The sequence below is a fragment of the Mustela lutreola genome, chromosome 4 (assembly GCF_030435805.1).
Source record: "Mustela lutreola isolate mMusLut2 chromosome 4, mMusLut2.pri, whole genome shotgun sequence".
Lineage (NCBI taxonomy): Eukaryota > Metazoa > Chordata > Mammalia > Carnivora > Mustelidae > Mustela > Mustela lutreola.
The window spans coordinates 53,967,863-53,981,154 of NC_081293.1; the positions used below are offsets into that span (position 1 = coordinate 53,967,863).

At 37.2% G+C, this 13,292-nt stretch overlaps 1 protein-coding gene across 3 annotated transcripts in view; it reads left to right on the forward strand.

The window, feature by feature from the left end:
- MICU1 (mitochondrial calcium uptake 1) overlaps window positions 1-13,292 on the forward strand; it is a 244,368-nt gene that overhangs the window by 74,188 nt on the left and 156,888 nt on the right. For all 3 annotated transcript variants that reach the window (XM_059169978.1, XM_059169979.1, XM_059169980.1), the window contains one exon: window positions 8,431-8,593. In XM_059169978.1, coding sequence (XP_059025961.1) covers window positions 8,431-8,593 — 163 coding nt within the window. The remainder of the gene's footprint in view (window positions 1-8,430; window positions 8,594-13,292) is intronic.

Here is a 13,292-nt window from a genome sequence, read left to right on the forward strand (position 1 = left end):
CTAATAATACATTATATGTTTATTAAAAAAAAAAAAAAAAAAAAAGATACCAGTTTGATTTTCCTTGCATATTACGCAGAAGTGAAATTTCTGGATGAGGTGGTAGTTCTGTTTTTAATATCTTGAGGAACCTCCATACTGCTTTCCATAGAAGTTGAACCAATTTACATTCCCACCAACAGTGTAAAAAGTTCCCTTTTCTCCATATGCTCATGTACACTTGTTATCTTTCCTTTTTCTCTTTTTTGTTAAAGATTTTATGTATGTATTTGAGAGAGACTATGGGAGAGAGCATGGTGGGGGGAGCAGAAAGAGAAGCGGTCAGGGAGCCTGACATGGCACTCAATCCCAGGATTCCAGGATCATAACCAGAGCTGAAGGCAGACACTTAGCCAACTCAGCCCCCCAGGTGCCCCTCTTTTCTCCTTTTTTTAACGTTAAAAGAAAAAAAAGAAAAACCTACCAGATTTATTTATTTATTTTGAAAGAGAGAGAGAGAGAGAGCGCGCATGTGAGAGCATGCGAATGCACAGTTGCATTGGGGGAGGGGCAGAGGGAGTAAATCTTCAGGCATACTCCTTACTGGACATGGAACCTGATGCAGAGCTCAGTTTCATGACCCTGAGATCATGACCAGAGCTGAAACCAAGAGTCCGATTTCCAACCAGCTGAGCCACCCAGGTGCCCCATCTTTTCTCTTTTTGATGATAACCATCTAACAGGTGTGAGGTGGTATCTCTGTGGTTTTGATTTGCATTTTCCTGATGATTAGTGATGTTGAACACCTTTTCATGTATCTATTCACCTTTTGGATGTGTTCCTTGGAAAAATGCCTATTGAGGTCATTCTGCCCATTTAATTGACTTGGTTTTTGTAGGGTTTTTGTTTCCCTTTTTAAAAATTTTTTTTTTATTTTTTGGCTTTTAAAGTTTTCATTTTAATTCCAGTAAGTTAATGTAACAATGATATATTGATTTCAGGTATGCAGTATAGTGATTCAGCAATTCCATACATCATCCAGTGCTCATCATGACATTTGCACTCCTTAATAATCCTACCACCTCTTTAACCCCTCTCCCACCCCCCTGTTCTGTGGTAACAATCAGTTCTCTATATTTAAGAGTCTGGGTTTTTTTTGTTTGTTTGGTTGGTTCTTTGTAAATAGACTCCTTATGCAATGTGGAACCCAATGTGGGGTTTAAACTCACAAACCTGAGTTTGAGCTGAGATCAAGAGTCAGGCACTTAACTGACTGAGCTACCCAGATGCCTTAAGAGCCTGTTTTTTTTTCTTTTTTCCCCCCTTTGCTTGTTTTTTATATTTTGTATATTCCTCATGAGTGAAATCGTATGGTGTTTGTCTTTCTCTAACTGACTTATTTTCATTTAGCCTTTTACCCTCTAGATCCATCCACATTGTTGCAAATGACAAAATGTCACTTTTTCATGGCTGAGTAGTATTTTTGTCACCTGCACGCGCGTGTGTGTGTTTGTGTGTATACACACTTCTTTTTCCATTCATCTATTGATGGACACTTGGGTTGCTTCCATGTTTTGGCTTTTACAAATAATGCTGCAATAAATAGGGTGTTTATCTCTTCAAATTAGTGTTTTTGTATTCTTTGGGTAAATACTCAGTAGTGGAATTACTGGATCATATGGTAATTCTGTTTTTAATATTTTGAGGAGCCTCCATACCATGTTCCATAGTGACTGCACTAAAAGTTTGCATTCCCACAAGCAGTGCACAAATGTTCCTTTTCCTCTATATTCTTGGCAACACTTGTTTCTTCTGTTGTTGATTTTAGCTAGTCTGACAGGAGTGAGGTGATACCTCACTCTGGTTTTTAAAAAAATATTTTTTAAGATTTTATTTATTAATTTGACAGAGAAAGATCACAAGTAGGCAGAGAGGTAGGCAGAGAGAGTGGGGGAAGCAGGCTCCCCACCGAGCAGAGAATCCGATGCTGGGCTTTACCCCAGGACCTGAGACTATGACCTGAGCCAAAGGCAGAGGCCCAACCCACCGAGCCACCCAGGTGTCCCCCTCATTCTGGTTTTGATTTGCATTTTCCCGATTAGTGATGTTGAGCACTTTTCCTGTACCTGTAAGTCATCTCTATGTCTTCTTTCGAAAAACACCTTTTCAGATCTTGTGCCTATTTTTTTTTTTTTTTTTTTTTTTTTTTTTATTTAAGATTTTATTTATTTATTTGACAGAGAGAGATCACAGTAGGAGAGAGGAAGGGAAGAGATCACAGAGAGAGGAAGGGAAGCAGGCCCCCTGCCGAGCAGAGAGCCCGATGCGGGACTCGATCCCAGGACCCTGAGATCATGACCTGAGCCGAAGGCAGCGGCTTAACCCACTGAGCCACCCAGGCGCCCCTCTTGTGCCTATTTTTAAATCAGATTTTTTTTTAATTGTAGGAGCTCTTTAAATTTGACAAAATACAACAGCTTTTTGTGATAAAAGCCCTCAACAAATTGGGTTGAGAAGGAACTTAACTTCAACTTAAGAAAGGCAGTATATGACAAACCCACAGCTAACATATTGAACACTGAAAGGTTGAAATCTTTTTCTTTGTAATGAGGAAGAGGACCCACAGGGGTGCCCACTGTAAACAGTCTTTCACTAAATAGTACTGGGAGTTTCACGTAGAGCAATTAGGAAAGACAAAGAAATATAAAGCATCCAAAAAGGAAAGAAAGAAGGAAAATTATTATTATCTGGAAATCATATGATCTTATATAATGATAATCCTAAAGACTCAATCAAAAAGTTATTGGAACTGATGAACAAATTCAGCAGAGCTGCACGAAATAAACTGAATATACAGAATTGATCATACATGTTTCTATACATCAGCAATGAATTACCTGAAAAGGAAATAAAGATAATTATTCCATTCAGAATAGCACAAGAACAAGAAAATATGTAGGAATAAATTTAACAAAGGTTATGAAAGATCTGTACAATGAAAACTTTGTCTTTGATGAAAGATACATAAGAAGACACACAAATGAAAAAATATCCTGTGTTCATGGATCAGAACAATAAATATCATTTAAATGTTTATGCTACCCAAAGCTATCTGTACTTTCCTTGCAATACGTATAAAAATTCCATTCACATTTTTCACATGAAAATTTTTCACAGAAAAAGAAGTGCTAAAATTTGTATAGAACTACAAAAGAACCGAAGAATTCCACTTCCTGATATAAAATTACATAGTTATATTAAAACAGTGTATTCTGTCATTAAAATAGAACATATAGACCAGTGGCACAAAATGGAGATCCCAGAAATAAACCCCCCACTGGTACAGTCAGTCAGCATTTGACAAGGGAGCCAGGAATACTGTAGGGGCAAAGGATAGTCTCTTCAATAAATGGTATTGGAAAACTTCATAGCCACATACAGAAAATGAAATTGAACCCTTATTTAAATCATTTGCCAGATTTAACTCAAAAGTATTAAATACTTTAACATAAGACCTAAAACAATAAAACTTGTAGACGTTTCCTTAGAAGGAAACTCAAAGAAGGGAATGTAGAGGAAGAGCTCCTTACCTTTCGTCTTGCAATAAATTTTTTGGTCATGACACCAAAAACACAGCAAGAAAAAATCAACAAATGGAACCATTTCAAACTGAGAAGCTTCTGCATGGCAAAGGCACCCCTCAACAAAATGAAAAGACAACCTACAAAAAAGTATTTGCAAACCATATGTTGTATATGGGATTAATATCCCTTTTCTTTCTTTGTTGATGAGTCAGTTAAACATCTGTTTTATCTTTTAAAGAACTAGCTCTTATTATCACCAATCTTTTCTATTGTCTTTTTATTCCCTGTTTCCTTTTCTTAAACTCTCATCTTTGTTATCTCCTGCCTTTTGCTGGAGGCTTAGTTTGTTCTTTTTCTAGTTCCTTGAAGTATTTGAGATCTTAATTTTTTTTAAGATTTTTATTTATATATTTGAGATAGAAAGAGAGTGAGAGCGAGAGAGAGCACAAGCAGGGGGAGCAGTGGGCAGAAGGTGAAGCGACTCCCTGCCAAGCAGGCAGCCTGATGCGGGGCTCGATCCCGGGACTCCAGGATCATCACCTGAGCTGAAGGCAGACCCTTAACCGACTGAGCCACTCAGGTGCCCCGAGATTTTTATTTTTTAAAATATAGATGTTTATTGCTATGCATTTCTCTCTTAGAAATGTTTTTTGCTATATTCTGTAAGGTTTGGTATGTTGTGTTTCCATTTTTGTTTGTTTCAAGATGTTTTAAAATTTTTCTTTGTTGACCCATTGGTTTTACAGGAGCATGTTGTTTAATCCCCATGCATTTTTTTTTTTAAAGATTTTATTTATTTATCAGAGGGGGCGGGGAGAGAGCGAGCACAGGCAGACAGAATGGCAGGCAGAGGCAGAGGGAGAAGCAGGCTCCCTGCTGAGCACGGAGCCCGATGTGGGACTCGATCCCAGGACGCTGGGATCATGACCCGAGCCGAAGGCAGCTGCTTGACCAACTGAGCCACCCAAGCGTCCCTCCCCATGCATTTTTAAATTTCCCAGTATTCTTCTTGTAATTGTGAGTTGCTTAGCATTATGGTCAGAAAATATGCTCAATATGATTTTAGTCTTCTTAAATTTATTATGACTTGTGGCCTAATGTGATCTCTCCTGGAGAATGTTCCATGTGTGCTTGAGAATAATATGTATTCTGCTGCAATTGAATGGAATATTCTGTAAATGTCTTTTAAAATTCATTTTCTTTAAGTCCAGCGTTTCCTCATTTATTTTCTGTCTGGGTGGTCTGTCCATTGTTCATAGTGGGATGTTCAAATCCCCTACTCTTATTGTATTGCTGTGTATTTTCCCCTTCAGTTCTGTTCACACTTGCTTTATATATTTAGGTGCATAACTAGTTAGAAATGAATTGGTCTTGTATCATTATATTATTCTCTTCTTTGTCTCGTTATGGTTTTTGGCTTAAACTGTATTTTGTTTGGTAGTATATCTATTCCTGCTTTCTTTGGCTCCCATTTTCATAGAGTATCTTTTCCCATCAACTTTGCTTCAGTTTGTGTGTGTCCCAAAATCTGAAGTGAACAATAAAGTTGTTTTTGGTTTTTTGTGGGGTTTTTTTTGTATTTTGAGGGGGATTTTTTGCCATTTTGTTTCTTTGATTACATTACACTTAAAGTTGTTACTGACAGATATGGGTTTACTATTGCCATTTTGTTTTCTGAGTGTTATCCTTTCTTTCTCTCTTGTCCTCTTCCTTTGTGATTTGATCATTTTCTATAACAGTGTGCTTAGGTTGTTTTTTTTTTCTTTTCACCTTTTGTGTATTTGGTATAGGTTTCTGCTTTGTAATTACCATGGGGCTTACATAACACTGTTAAACAGTGTATTTTAGGCTACTCACAGTTCAACTTCTAATGTATACAAAAGCTCTACATCTGTTTGCCCCCAGTGTTTTATGTTTTTAATATCACAGTTTGTATATTTTTACATTGTTTATCCAGTTACAGATCATTGTAATTCTTTTAATACTTTTTAAAAATCTTCATGCTAGAGTTAGAAGTGATTTATCCACCACCATCACAAAATTAGAACATTCTTTTTTTCCTTTAACATTTATTTATTTATTTGTCAGAGAGAGAGGGCACTAATAAGTGGAGCGGTAGGCTGGGGGAGAAGCAGGCTCAAGGAGCCCAATGCTGGACTCGATCCCAGAATCCTGGCATCATGACCTGTGCTGAAAGCAGACACTTAACTGACTGAGCCACACAGGTGTCCCCCAAAATTAGAGCATTCTGAAGTTAACTATACATTTACCTTTACCAGTGAGTTTTACATTTTTACATTTGTTTTCCTGATACTGGTGTCTTTCGGTTTTAGGTTCAGGAATTATCTTCTTCTTCTTCTTCTTTTTTTTTTTTTTAAGTAAGTTCATTTATTTAAGTAATCTCTACATCCAATATGTGATTCAAACTTAGGACCCCAAGATCAAGAGCCACATGCCGTACTGACTGAGTCAGCCTGGCTCTTCAGGCTCAGGAATTACCTTTAAAATTTCTTGTAAGATTGATCTAGAGTTGATGAATTCCTTCAGCTTTTTGTTTTCCTGGAAAACTCTGAAGTGTCTCAATATGTGCTGCTTTGAATTCATTTTGTTTAGAACTCTTGGAGCTTCCTGCATCTGCATGTCTGTTTCTTTCCCCAGATTAGGAATGTTTTCAGTCATCAATTCTTTGAATAAGTGTTCTCCCTCATTCTTTCTTCTTCTGGGACCCCAGTGATGCACATTTGGGTCCATTTGATGCTGTAAGTCCCTTAAGCTATCTTCATTCTTTTTCATTCTCTTTTCTTTTTGTTCCTCTAATTAGGGAGTTTCCTTAATTTTGCTGCCCCCAAAATTGGCTTTTTATTTAACGAGACTGGTATCATTGGGCCTGGAATTTCATCGAACTTCAAGAAGTCATCTTATGATAGATTGTTATTATGGATGGCCCATAATTCACTAGGTGAAAAAGAGAGGGAGTTCCTAACATAAAGGACAGCTGTTGGGGTACAAATTAGCTTTTATTAATCACATCTAGAGAGAAAGTGTGCCAGACACTAATTTATTTACGAAATCTTTCTGCCTGCTGCCTTTTCCAGGGTCTGGCTACAGTTAGCTCTCTGGCAAATAAATAAATAAAATCATTAAAAAAAAAAAAAAAAGAATATAACCACTTAAAAGGAGGCAGCTTTATATAATTTAATATGGTGCAGTCTCCAATATACATTGTTAAGTGAAAAAAAGTAAAATATGTACTGCATAGTGTGTCTATATTAAACTTTAATATTGGGGAATGCAAAAAGTCTATTATATTGTTTGGCCTGTTGTTTTAAACTAAAACTAATAATATTCAGCAACATAATTTAGGGACTTTTAACAACCCAGGAATCTGAGGAGTCTGAAAATTACTGACTTTTAACATGTTGTCTTTCTATCTTTATCTTGTATAGGATTGACTTAACTTTTTATTTCAGAAAAACATCTTTTGCAGTAGCTATAGCTTATATCCTAAACATAGCAAACTGAATGTTTTTATTGCTGTTGTTCAAAAGAACAAGAATACAGATGTCCTAAATAAAGTTTTTTCTTCTGTAGCCAGTATTATCCAGCAGGTAGTTGTAATAAAATAAAAAATGCCTTTGAGTTAAGACTCGTAGCTGAGTTTTAAAGCTGCTAAAGGGTTGAAAAGCTCCTTAGTGTATTTGCCACATACCAAATATTTTGATAAAATCTCTGAAGTCAGCACTCAGATTTTAATGCAAATTAGCATTGAAAGATTTCCTGTCCTTTCATTGTTACTGAATGTACATCTGGTAGTGGGATTAAGACCACCACAATTGCTGTTGTCAGTGACCTCAAAATGACCAATTAGCCAGGACTGGCAGTTATGGTGTTAGTACAACTAATATGGCAAATTAAAAACATTTTTTCATAATATTAGCAAATGACTTTTAGACATTGAACTATTAGATATTTAGATCATATTGCTTTGACACATTTCCCACCAGTTATTTATAAGATATTATTTATTTTTGCCACCTCAATATCTAGAATTCAGGTACGAGAGAAATCTTTGCACTAGAATACTATGTAGTCAGTGTTCTGATAAAAAAGATGTCTCTCATTCTTATATTTGGAAAAGAGTATTATATAGAAGGTATAGTGTTTTGTATGTTCCATGCACAGAATCACAACTTGGATGCCAGGTTAAAAATGGGCATATTAATATACTCTTTTAGTAAAATGTGTACCATATTCTATTTTGTTACTATTCAAGTATTATTCAAGTATTGTGTTCTTCCCAGCTCTGCTTTTTCCTAAATATGGTGTTTGTAAAATATTAATCTAATAGTCAAAAGTAAAAGTCTGCTTGCTTCAGACTTGTTAACTGTTTGCATGATATGTAATTTTATTTTTTAATACTATTACTTAATATATTTTGTGTTTGAAAGACTATTACCTATTTAAACCTATGAATTTCCGATTCTGCTTTGTTTTGGGATTTAAGAAATTGCATCAAAGTAAAAACTTTAAAATCAGTCCCTTTTTAAAAATTTGGTATTTAAGAATCTATAGGCTGCCCTGTTCTTGTATAACACTTCTCATTTTTGTTTTTTTAAAGATTTAAAAAATTAGGAAATTATTTGCAGAAAACTCTGAACAAAAGTTACACAAGCATTGCCTCAACTGAAGTATGAATAGTATATTGGAGGGGAAAGGTTCATAAGTTTTTGAAATTCAAGTTTATATCTAATATAAAAAAATTCAGTTATGGAAAGAATATATAATAGTATATTTCCAGAAATAAGATAGAAAATAAATGAAAATGAGAATTGCTTAATACAGTAATAATCTGTATTTCTAATTTTAGGTGATGGAATATGAGAATAGAATTAGAGCATATTCTACACCAGACAAAATCTTCCGATATTTTGCCACCTTGAAAGTAATCAATGAACCTGGTGAATCTGAAGTGTTCATGACTCCACAAGATTTTGTGCGATCCATAACACCAAATGAAAAACAACCAGAACGTAAGTGCTAAAGTGAAAATTGAGATTATGATATTAGTTTTGTTATATTCTGTTTTGTTTCTTTCTTTGTATTGCCTAGCCATTGTAGTTACATGCAGTAATTATACTCATTGTGTAGGGACTGAATATCAGGCACTATTCCAATGTTTAGGAGTACAGAGGAGGAGTCAACAGTCAGTCAATGAGCCTATCCTCAACCAGAGTACTGGGTTGAGGAAATTGTACCCAGGTGTTATCTACTAGAAAAATTTAAAGACATATACTTGTTGCCACTGGGCCAAGGGAGCACAGATGGGGTAACCTCCACACAGACCAAAAAGCCTGGAAGGGAGGAGACTGAGAAGGAAGACATTTCAAGAAATAGGAGCTTTGAAGGGCCACTGCACACACCTACCTGAAAATCCAGAGTATGCCCAGGGCCAGAGATGTTTGGAAAAGACATGAGTGGGCTTGTACCCCTTGTTGATCTTTGTGTTCCATGTGAGGAGGTAGTGAAAGTTAAAGCAGAGTCGTAGGAGGAGCTAAAAATCAAAGGAGGTTCCCAGCTTAGAGCCAGTCTGCAAATGTTAGGAGATATTGGGGTGTTTTTTTGTTTTGTTTTGTTTTGTTTCGTTTTCATTCTTTTCGTCTCCAATATTTAAAGAAGTCTCTGTCATGTCACTTGCTGACTGTGTGGATAATAGAATAGAAATTTCAGTAGTGGCACATGACAGAGAACACAATCTTTGCAAAAATATTTTGGAAAAAAATTACTGAACATTGATGACTGTAGTCCTTAACAAGATACATAAATCAAACAGTGGAAATAGGGAGAATTGGTTTTAATGACCACATTGTAATATTCAAATATCCAGTTCTAATAAATTATATGACATACCAATAATCAGGAATAAATGACCCATTAACAGAAAGAAAAAGAAATTAACAGAAACTATCCCTGAGGAAGCCCAAGCATTGCATTTACTAATCAAAGACTTAAAATCAACTGCCTTGAATATGCTCAAAGAACTAGATGAAACCATTGACAGAGAACTGTAGGAAACAAGGTAAACAATGTGTTTAATAGAGAATACCCATTAAGGAATAGAAATTACAAAAAAGGAACCAAATAAGAATTCTTGAGCTTGAAAGGTACAGTAGCTGAAATAGAAGAATTCACTGGAACTGTTCAACAGTAGGTTTTGAACAGGGAGATAGATTAATTACAGAATTTAGATTGATTGGTACTGTCTAGTCAGAGGAGCAGAATTCAAAAAGAGTGAATAAAAATGAACATAAGCTAAAATATATGAGAGGCACCATCAAGTATACCAACTAATGTTTAATGGGAGTCTAAGAAAGAGAAATTAAGACATTTCCAGATAATCAAAAGTGGAGAAAGTTTCTTGTTTGTGGTTCTTCTATACAAGAAATGCTAAGTAGAGTTCTTTAGGCTGAAATGAAAGGATGCTAGACAGTAACTTGATGCCATACAAAGAAATTAAAAAACAATAAAGACCATGTGGCGCCTGGATGGCTCAGTGGGTTAAAGCCTCTGCCTTTGGCTCAGGTCATGATGGGATCGAACCCGCGTTGGGCTCTCTGCTCAACAGGGAGCCTGCTTCCCTCTTTCTTTCTGCCTGCCTCTCTGCCTACTTGTGATCTCTCTCTTTCTCTATCAAATAAATAAATAAAATCTTAATAATAATAATAATAATAATAAAGACCAGTAAAGGTAACTATGCAAGGAAATATAAAAGCCAGTATGCTTTATTTTTTGTTTGTAACTCCCTTTGGCTTCATTTATGATTTAAAACACAAATTCATAAAATAACAGTTATAAGTATGCTACTGTTGAAGCAAACTACATTGTTTTCAATTTAAGATGTTATAATCCCCAAGTTAACCACTAAGAAAATAACTTTGAAATATACAGAAAAGGAAAATGAGGAGAAAATAGGAATGGTACACTAGAAAAAATTAAACACAAAAGGGCAAGATCGGAGGATTCAAGGGACAAAAAATATGTAAGACATACAGAAAACAAATTACAACATGGCCAAAGCAGATCCTTTCTTATCAGAGTCACTTTCAAGATGGCGGAGAAGTAGCAGGCTGAGACTACTTCAGCTAGCAGGAGATCAGCTAGATAGCTTATCTAAAGATTGCAAACACCTGCAAATCCATCGGCAGATTGAAGAGAAGAAGAACAGCAATTCTAGAAACAGAAAAACAACCACTTTCTGAAACGTAGGACTGTTGGAGAAGTGAATCCAAAGCGATGGGAAGATAGACCCCGGGGGGAGGGGCCGGCTCCCGGCAAGTGGCAGAGCAACGGAGCACAAAATCAGGACTTTTAAAAGTCTGTTCCACTGAGGGACATCGCTCCAGAGGCTAAACCGGGGTGAAGCCCACGCGGATTCAGCGTGGCCTCAGGTCCCGCAGGGTGACAGAAGGATCGGGGGTGTCTGAGTGTTGCAGAGTTTGCAGGTACTAGAACGGGAAAGCCGGCTACAGAGACAGAGCCAACAGTAAGCTCACAGCTGGGGGTTACCTTGCACTGGTCGAAGGCTCGGTGAGCTTGGAGCGCAGCCGGAGGTCAGGCAGACGGGAGTTACTGGGCGCTGTTCTCTGAAGGCGCACTGAGGAGTGGGGCCCCGGGCTCTCGGCTCCTCCCAGCCGGAGACCAGGAGACCACCATTTGTATTCCCGTCCTCCGGAACTCTACAGAAAGCGCTCAGGGAACAAAAGCTCCTGAAAGCAAAGCCGAGCGGATTACTCAGCCCGGCCCCTGGTAAGGGCGGTGCAATTCTGCCTGGGGCAAAGACACTTGAGAAGCACCACACGAGGCCCCTCACTCAGAAGATCAACAAGAAATCCAGCCAAGACCAAGTTCACCTACCAAGGAGTGCAGTTTCAATACCAAGGAGAGCAGCAGAATTCCAGAGGAGGAGAAAGCAAAGCACAGAACTCATGGCTTTCTCCCTGTGATATTTTAGTCTTGCAGTTAATTTAATTTTTTTCTTTTTCATTTTTTTTCTCTTCTTCTGCTAAATTTTTTTTTAACTTTTACCCTTTACTTTTTTAACTAGTTTAATATATATATATTTTCTTTTTTATACTTTTCTTTATTCATTTTCTTTTTTTAATTCTTTTCATTTTTTTTTCTTTTTTTCTTTCTTTCTTTTTGAACCTCTTTTTATCCCCTTTCTCCCCCCTCACGATTTGGGATCTCTTCTAATTTGGTTAAAGCATATTTTCCTGGGGTTGTTGCCACCCTTTTACTATTTTACTTGCTCCTTCATATACTCTTATCTGGACAAAATGACAAGGCGGAAAAATTCACCACAAAAAAAAGAACAAGAGGCAGTACCGAAGGCTAGGGACCTAATCAATACAGACATTGGTAATATGTCAGATCTAGAGTTCAGAATGACAATTCTCAAGGTTCTAGCCAGGCTCGAAAAAGGCATGGAAGATATTAGAGAAACCCTCTCGGGAGATATAAAAGCCCTTTCTGGAGAAATAAAAGAACTAAAATCTAACCAAGTTGAAATAAAAAAAGCTATTGATGAGGAGCAATCAAAAATGGAGGCTCTCACTGCTAGGATAAATGAGGCAGAAGAAAGAATTAGCGATATAGAAGACCAAATGACAGAGAATAAAGAAGCTGAGCAAAAGAGGGACAAACAGCTACTGGACCACGAGGGGAGAATTCGAGAGATAAGTGACACCATAAGATGAAACAACATTAGAATAATTGGGATTCCAGAAGAAGAAGAAAGAGAGAGGGGAGCAGAAGGTATACTGGAGAGAATTATTGGGGAGAATTACCCCAATATGGCAAAGGAAACGAGCATCAAAATTCAGGAGGTTCAGGGGCACCTGGGTGTCTCAGTGGGTTAAGCCGCTGCCTTCGGCTCGGGTCATGATCTCATGGTCCTGGGATCGAGTCCCGCATCGGGCTCTCTGCTCAGCAGGGAGCCTGCTTCCTCCTCTCTCTCTCTCTCTCTACCTGCCTCTCTGCCTACTTGTGATTTCTCTCTGTCAAATAAATAAATAAATAAATTTTTAAAAAAAAATTCAGGTTCAGAGAGCGCCCCTCAAAATCAATAAGAATAGGTCCACACTTCGTCACCTAATAGTAAAATTTACAAGTCTTAGTGACAAAGAGAAAATCCTGAAAGCACCCCGGGAAAACAAGTCTGTAACATACAATGGTAAAAATATTAGATTGGCAGCTGACTTATCCACAGAGACCTGGCAGGCCAGAAAGAGCTGGCATGATATTTTCAGAGCACTAAATGAGAAAAACATGCAGCCAAGAATGCTATATCCAGCTAGGCTATCATTGAAAATTGAAGGAGAGATTAAAAGCTTCCAGGACAAACAAAAACTGAAAGAATTTGCAAACACCAAACCAGCTCAACAGGAAATATTGAAAGGGGTCCTCTAAGCAAAGAGAGAGCCTACAAGTGGTAGATCAGAAAGGAACAGAGACAATATAATGTAACAGTCACATAACAGGCAATACAGTGGCACTAAATTCATATCTCTCAATAGGTACCCTGAATGTTAATGGGCGAAATGCCCCAATCAAAAGACACAGGGTATCAGAATGGATAAAAAAACAAAACCCATCTATATGTTGCCTCCAAGGAACTCATTTTAAGCCCGAAGACACCTCCAGATTTAAAGTGAGAGGGTGGAAAAGAATTTT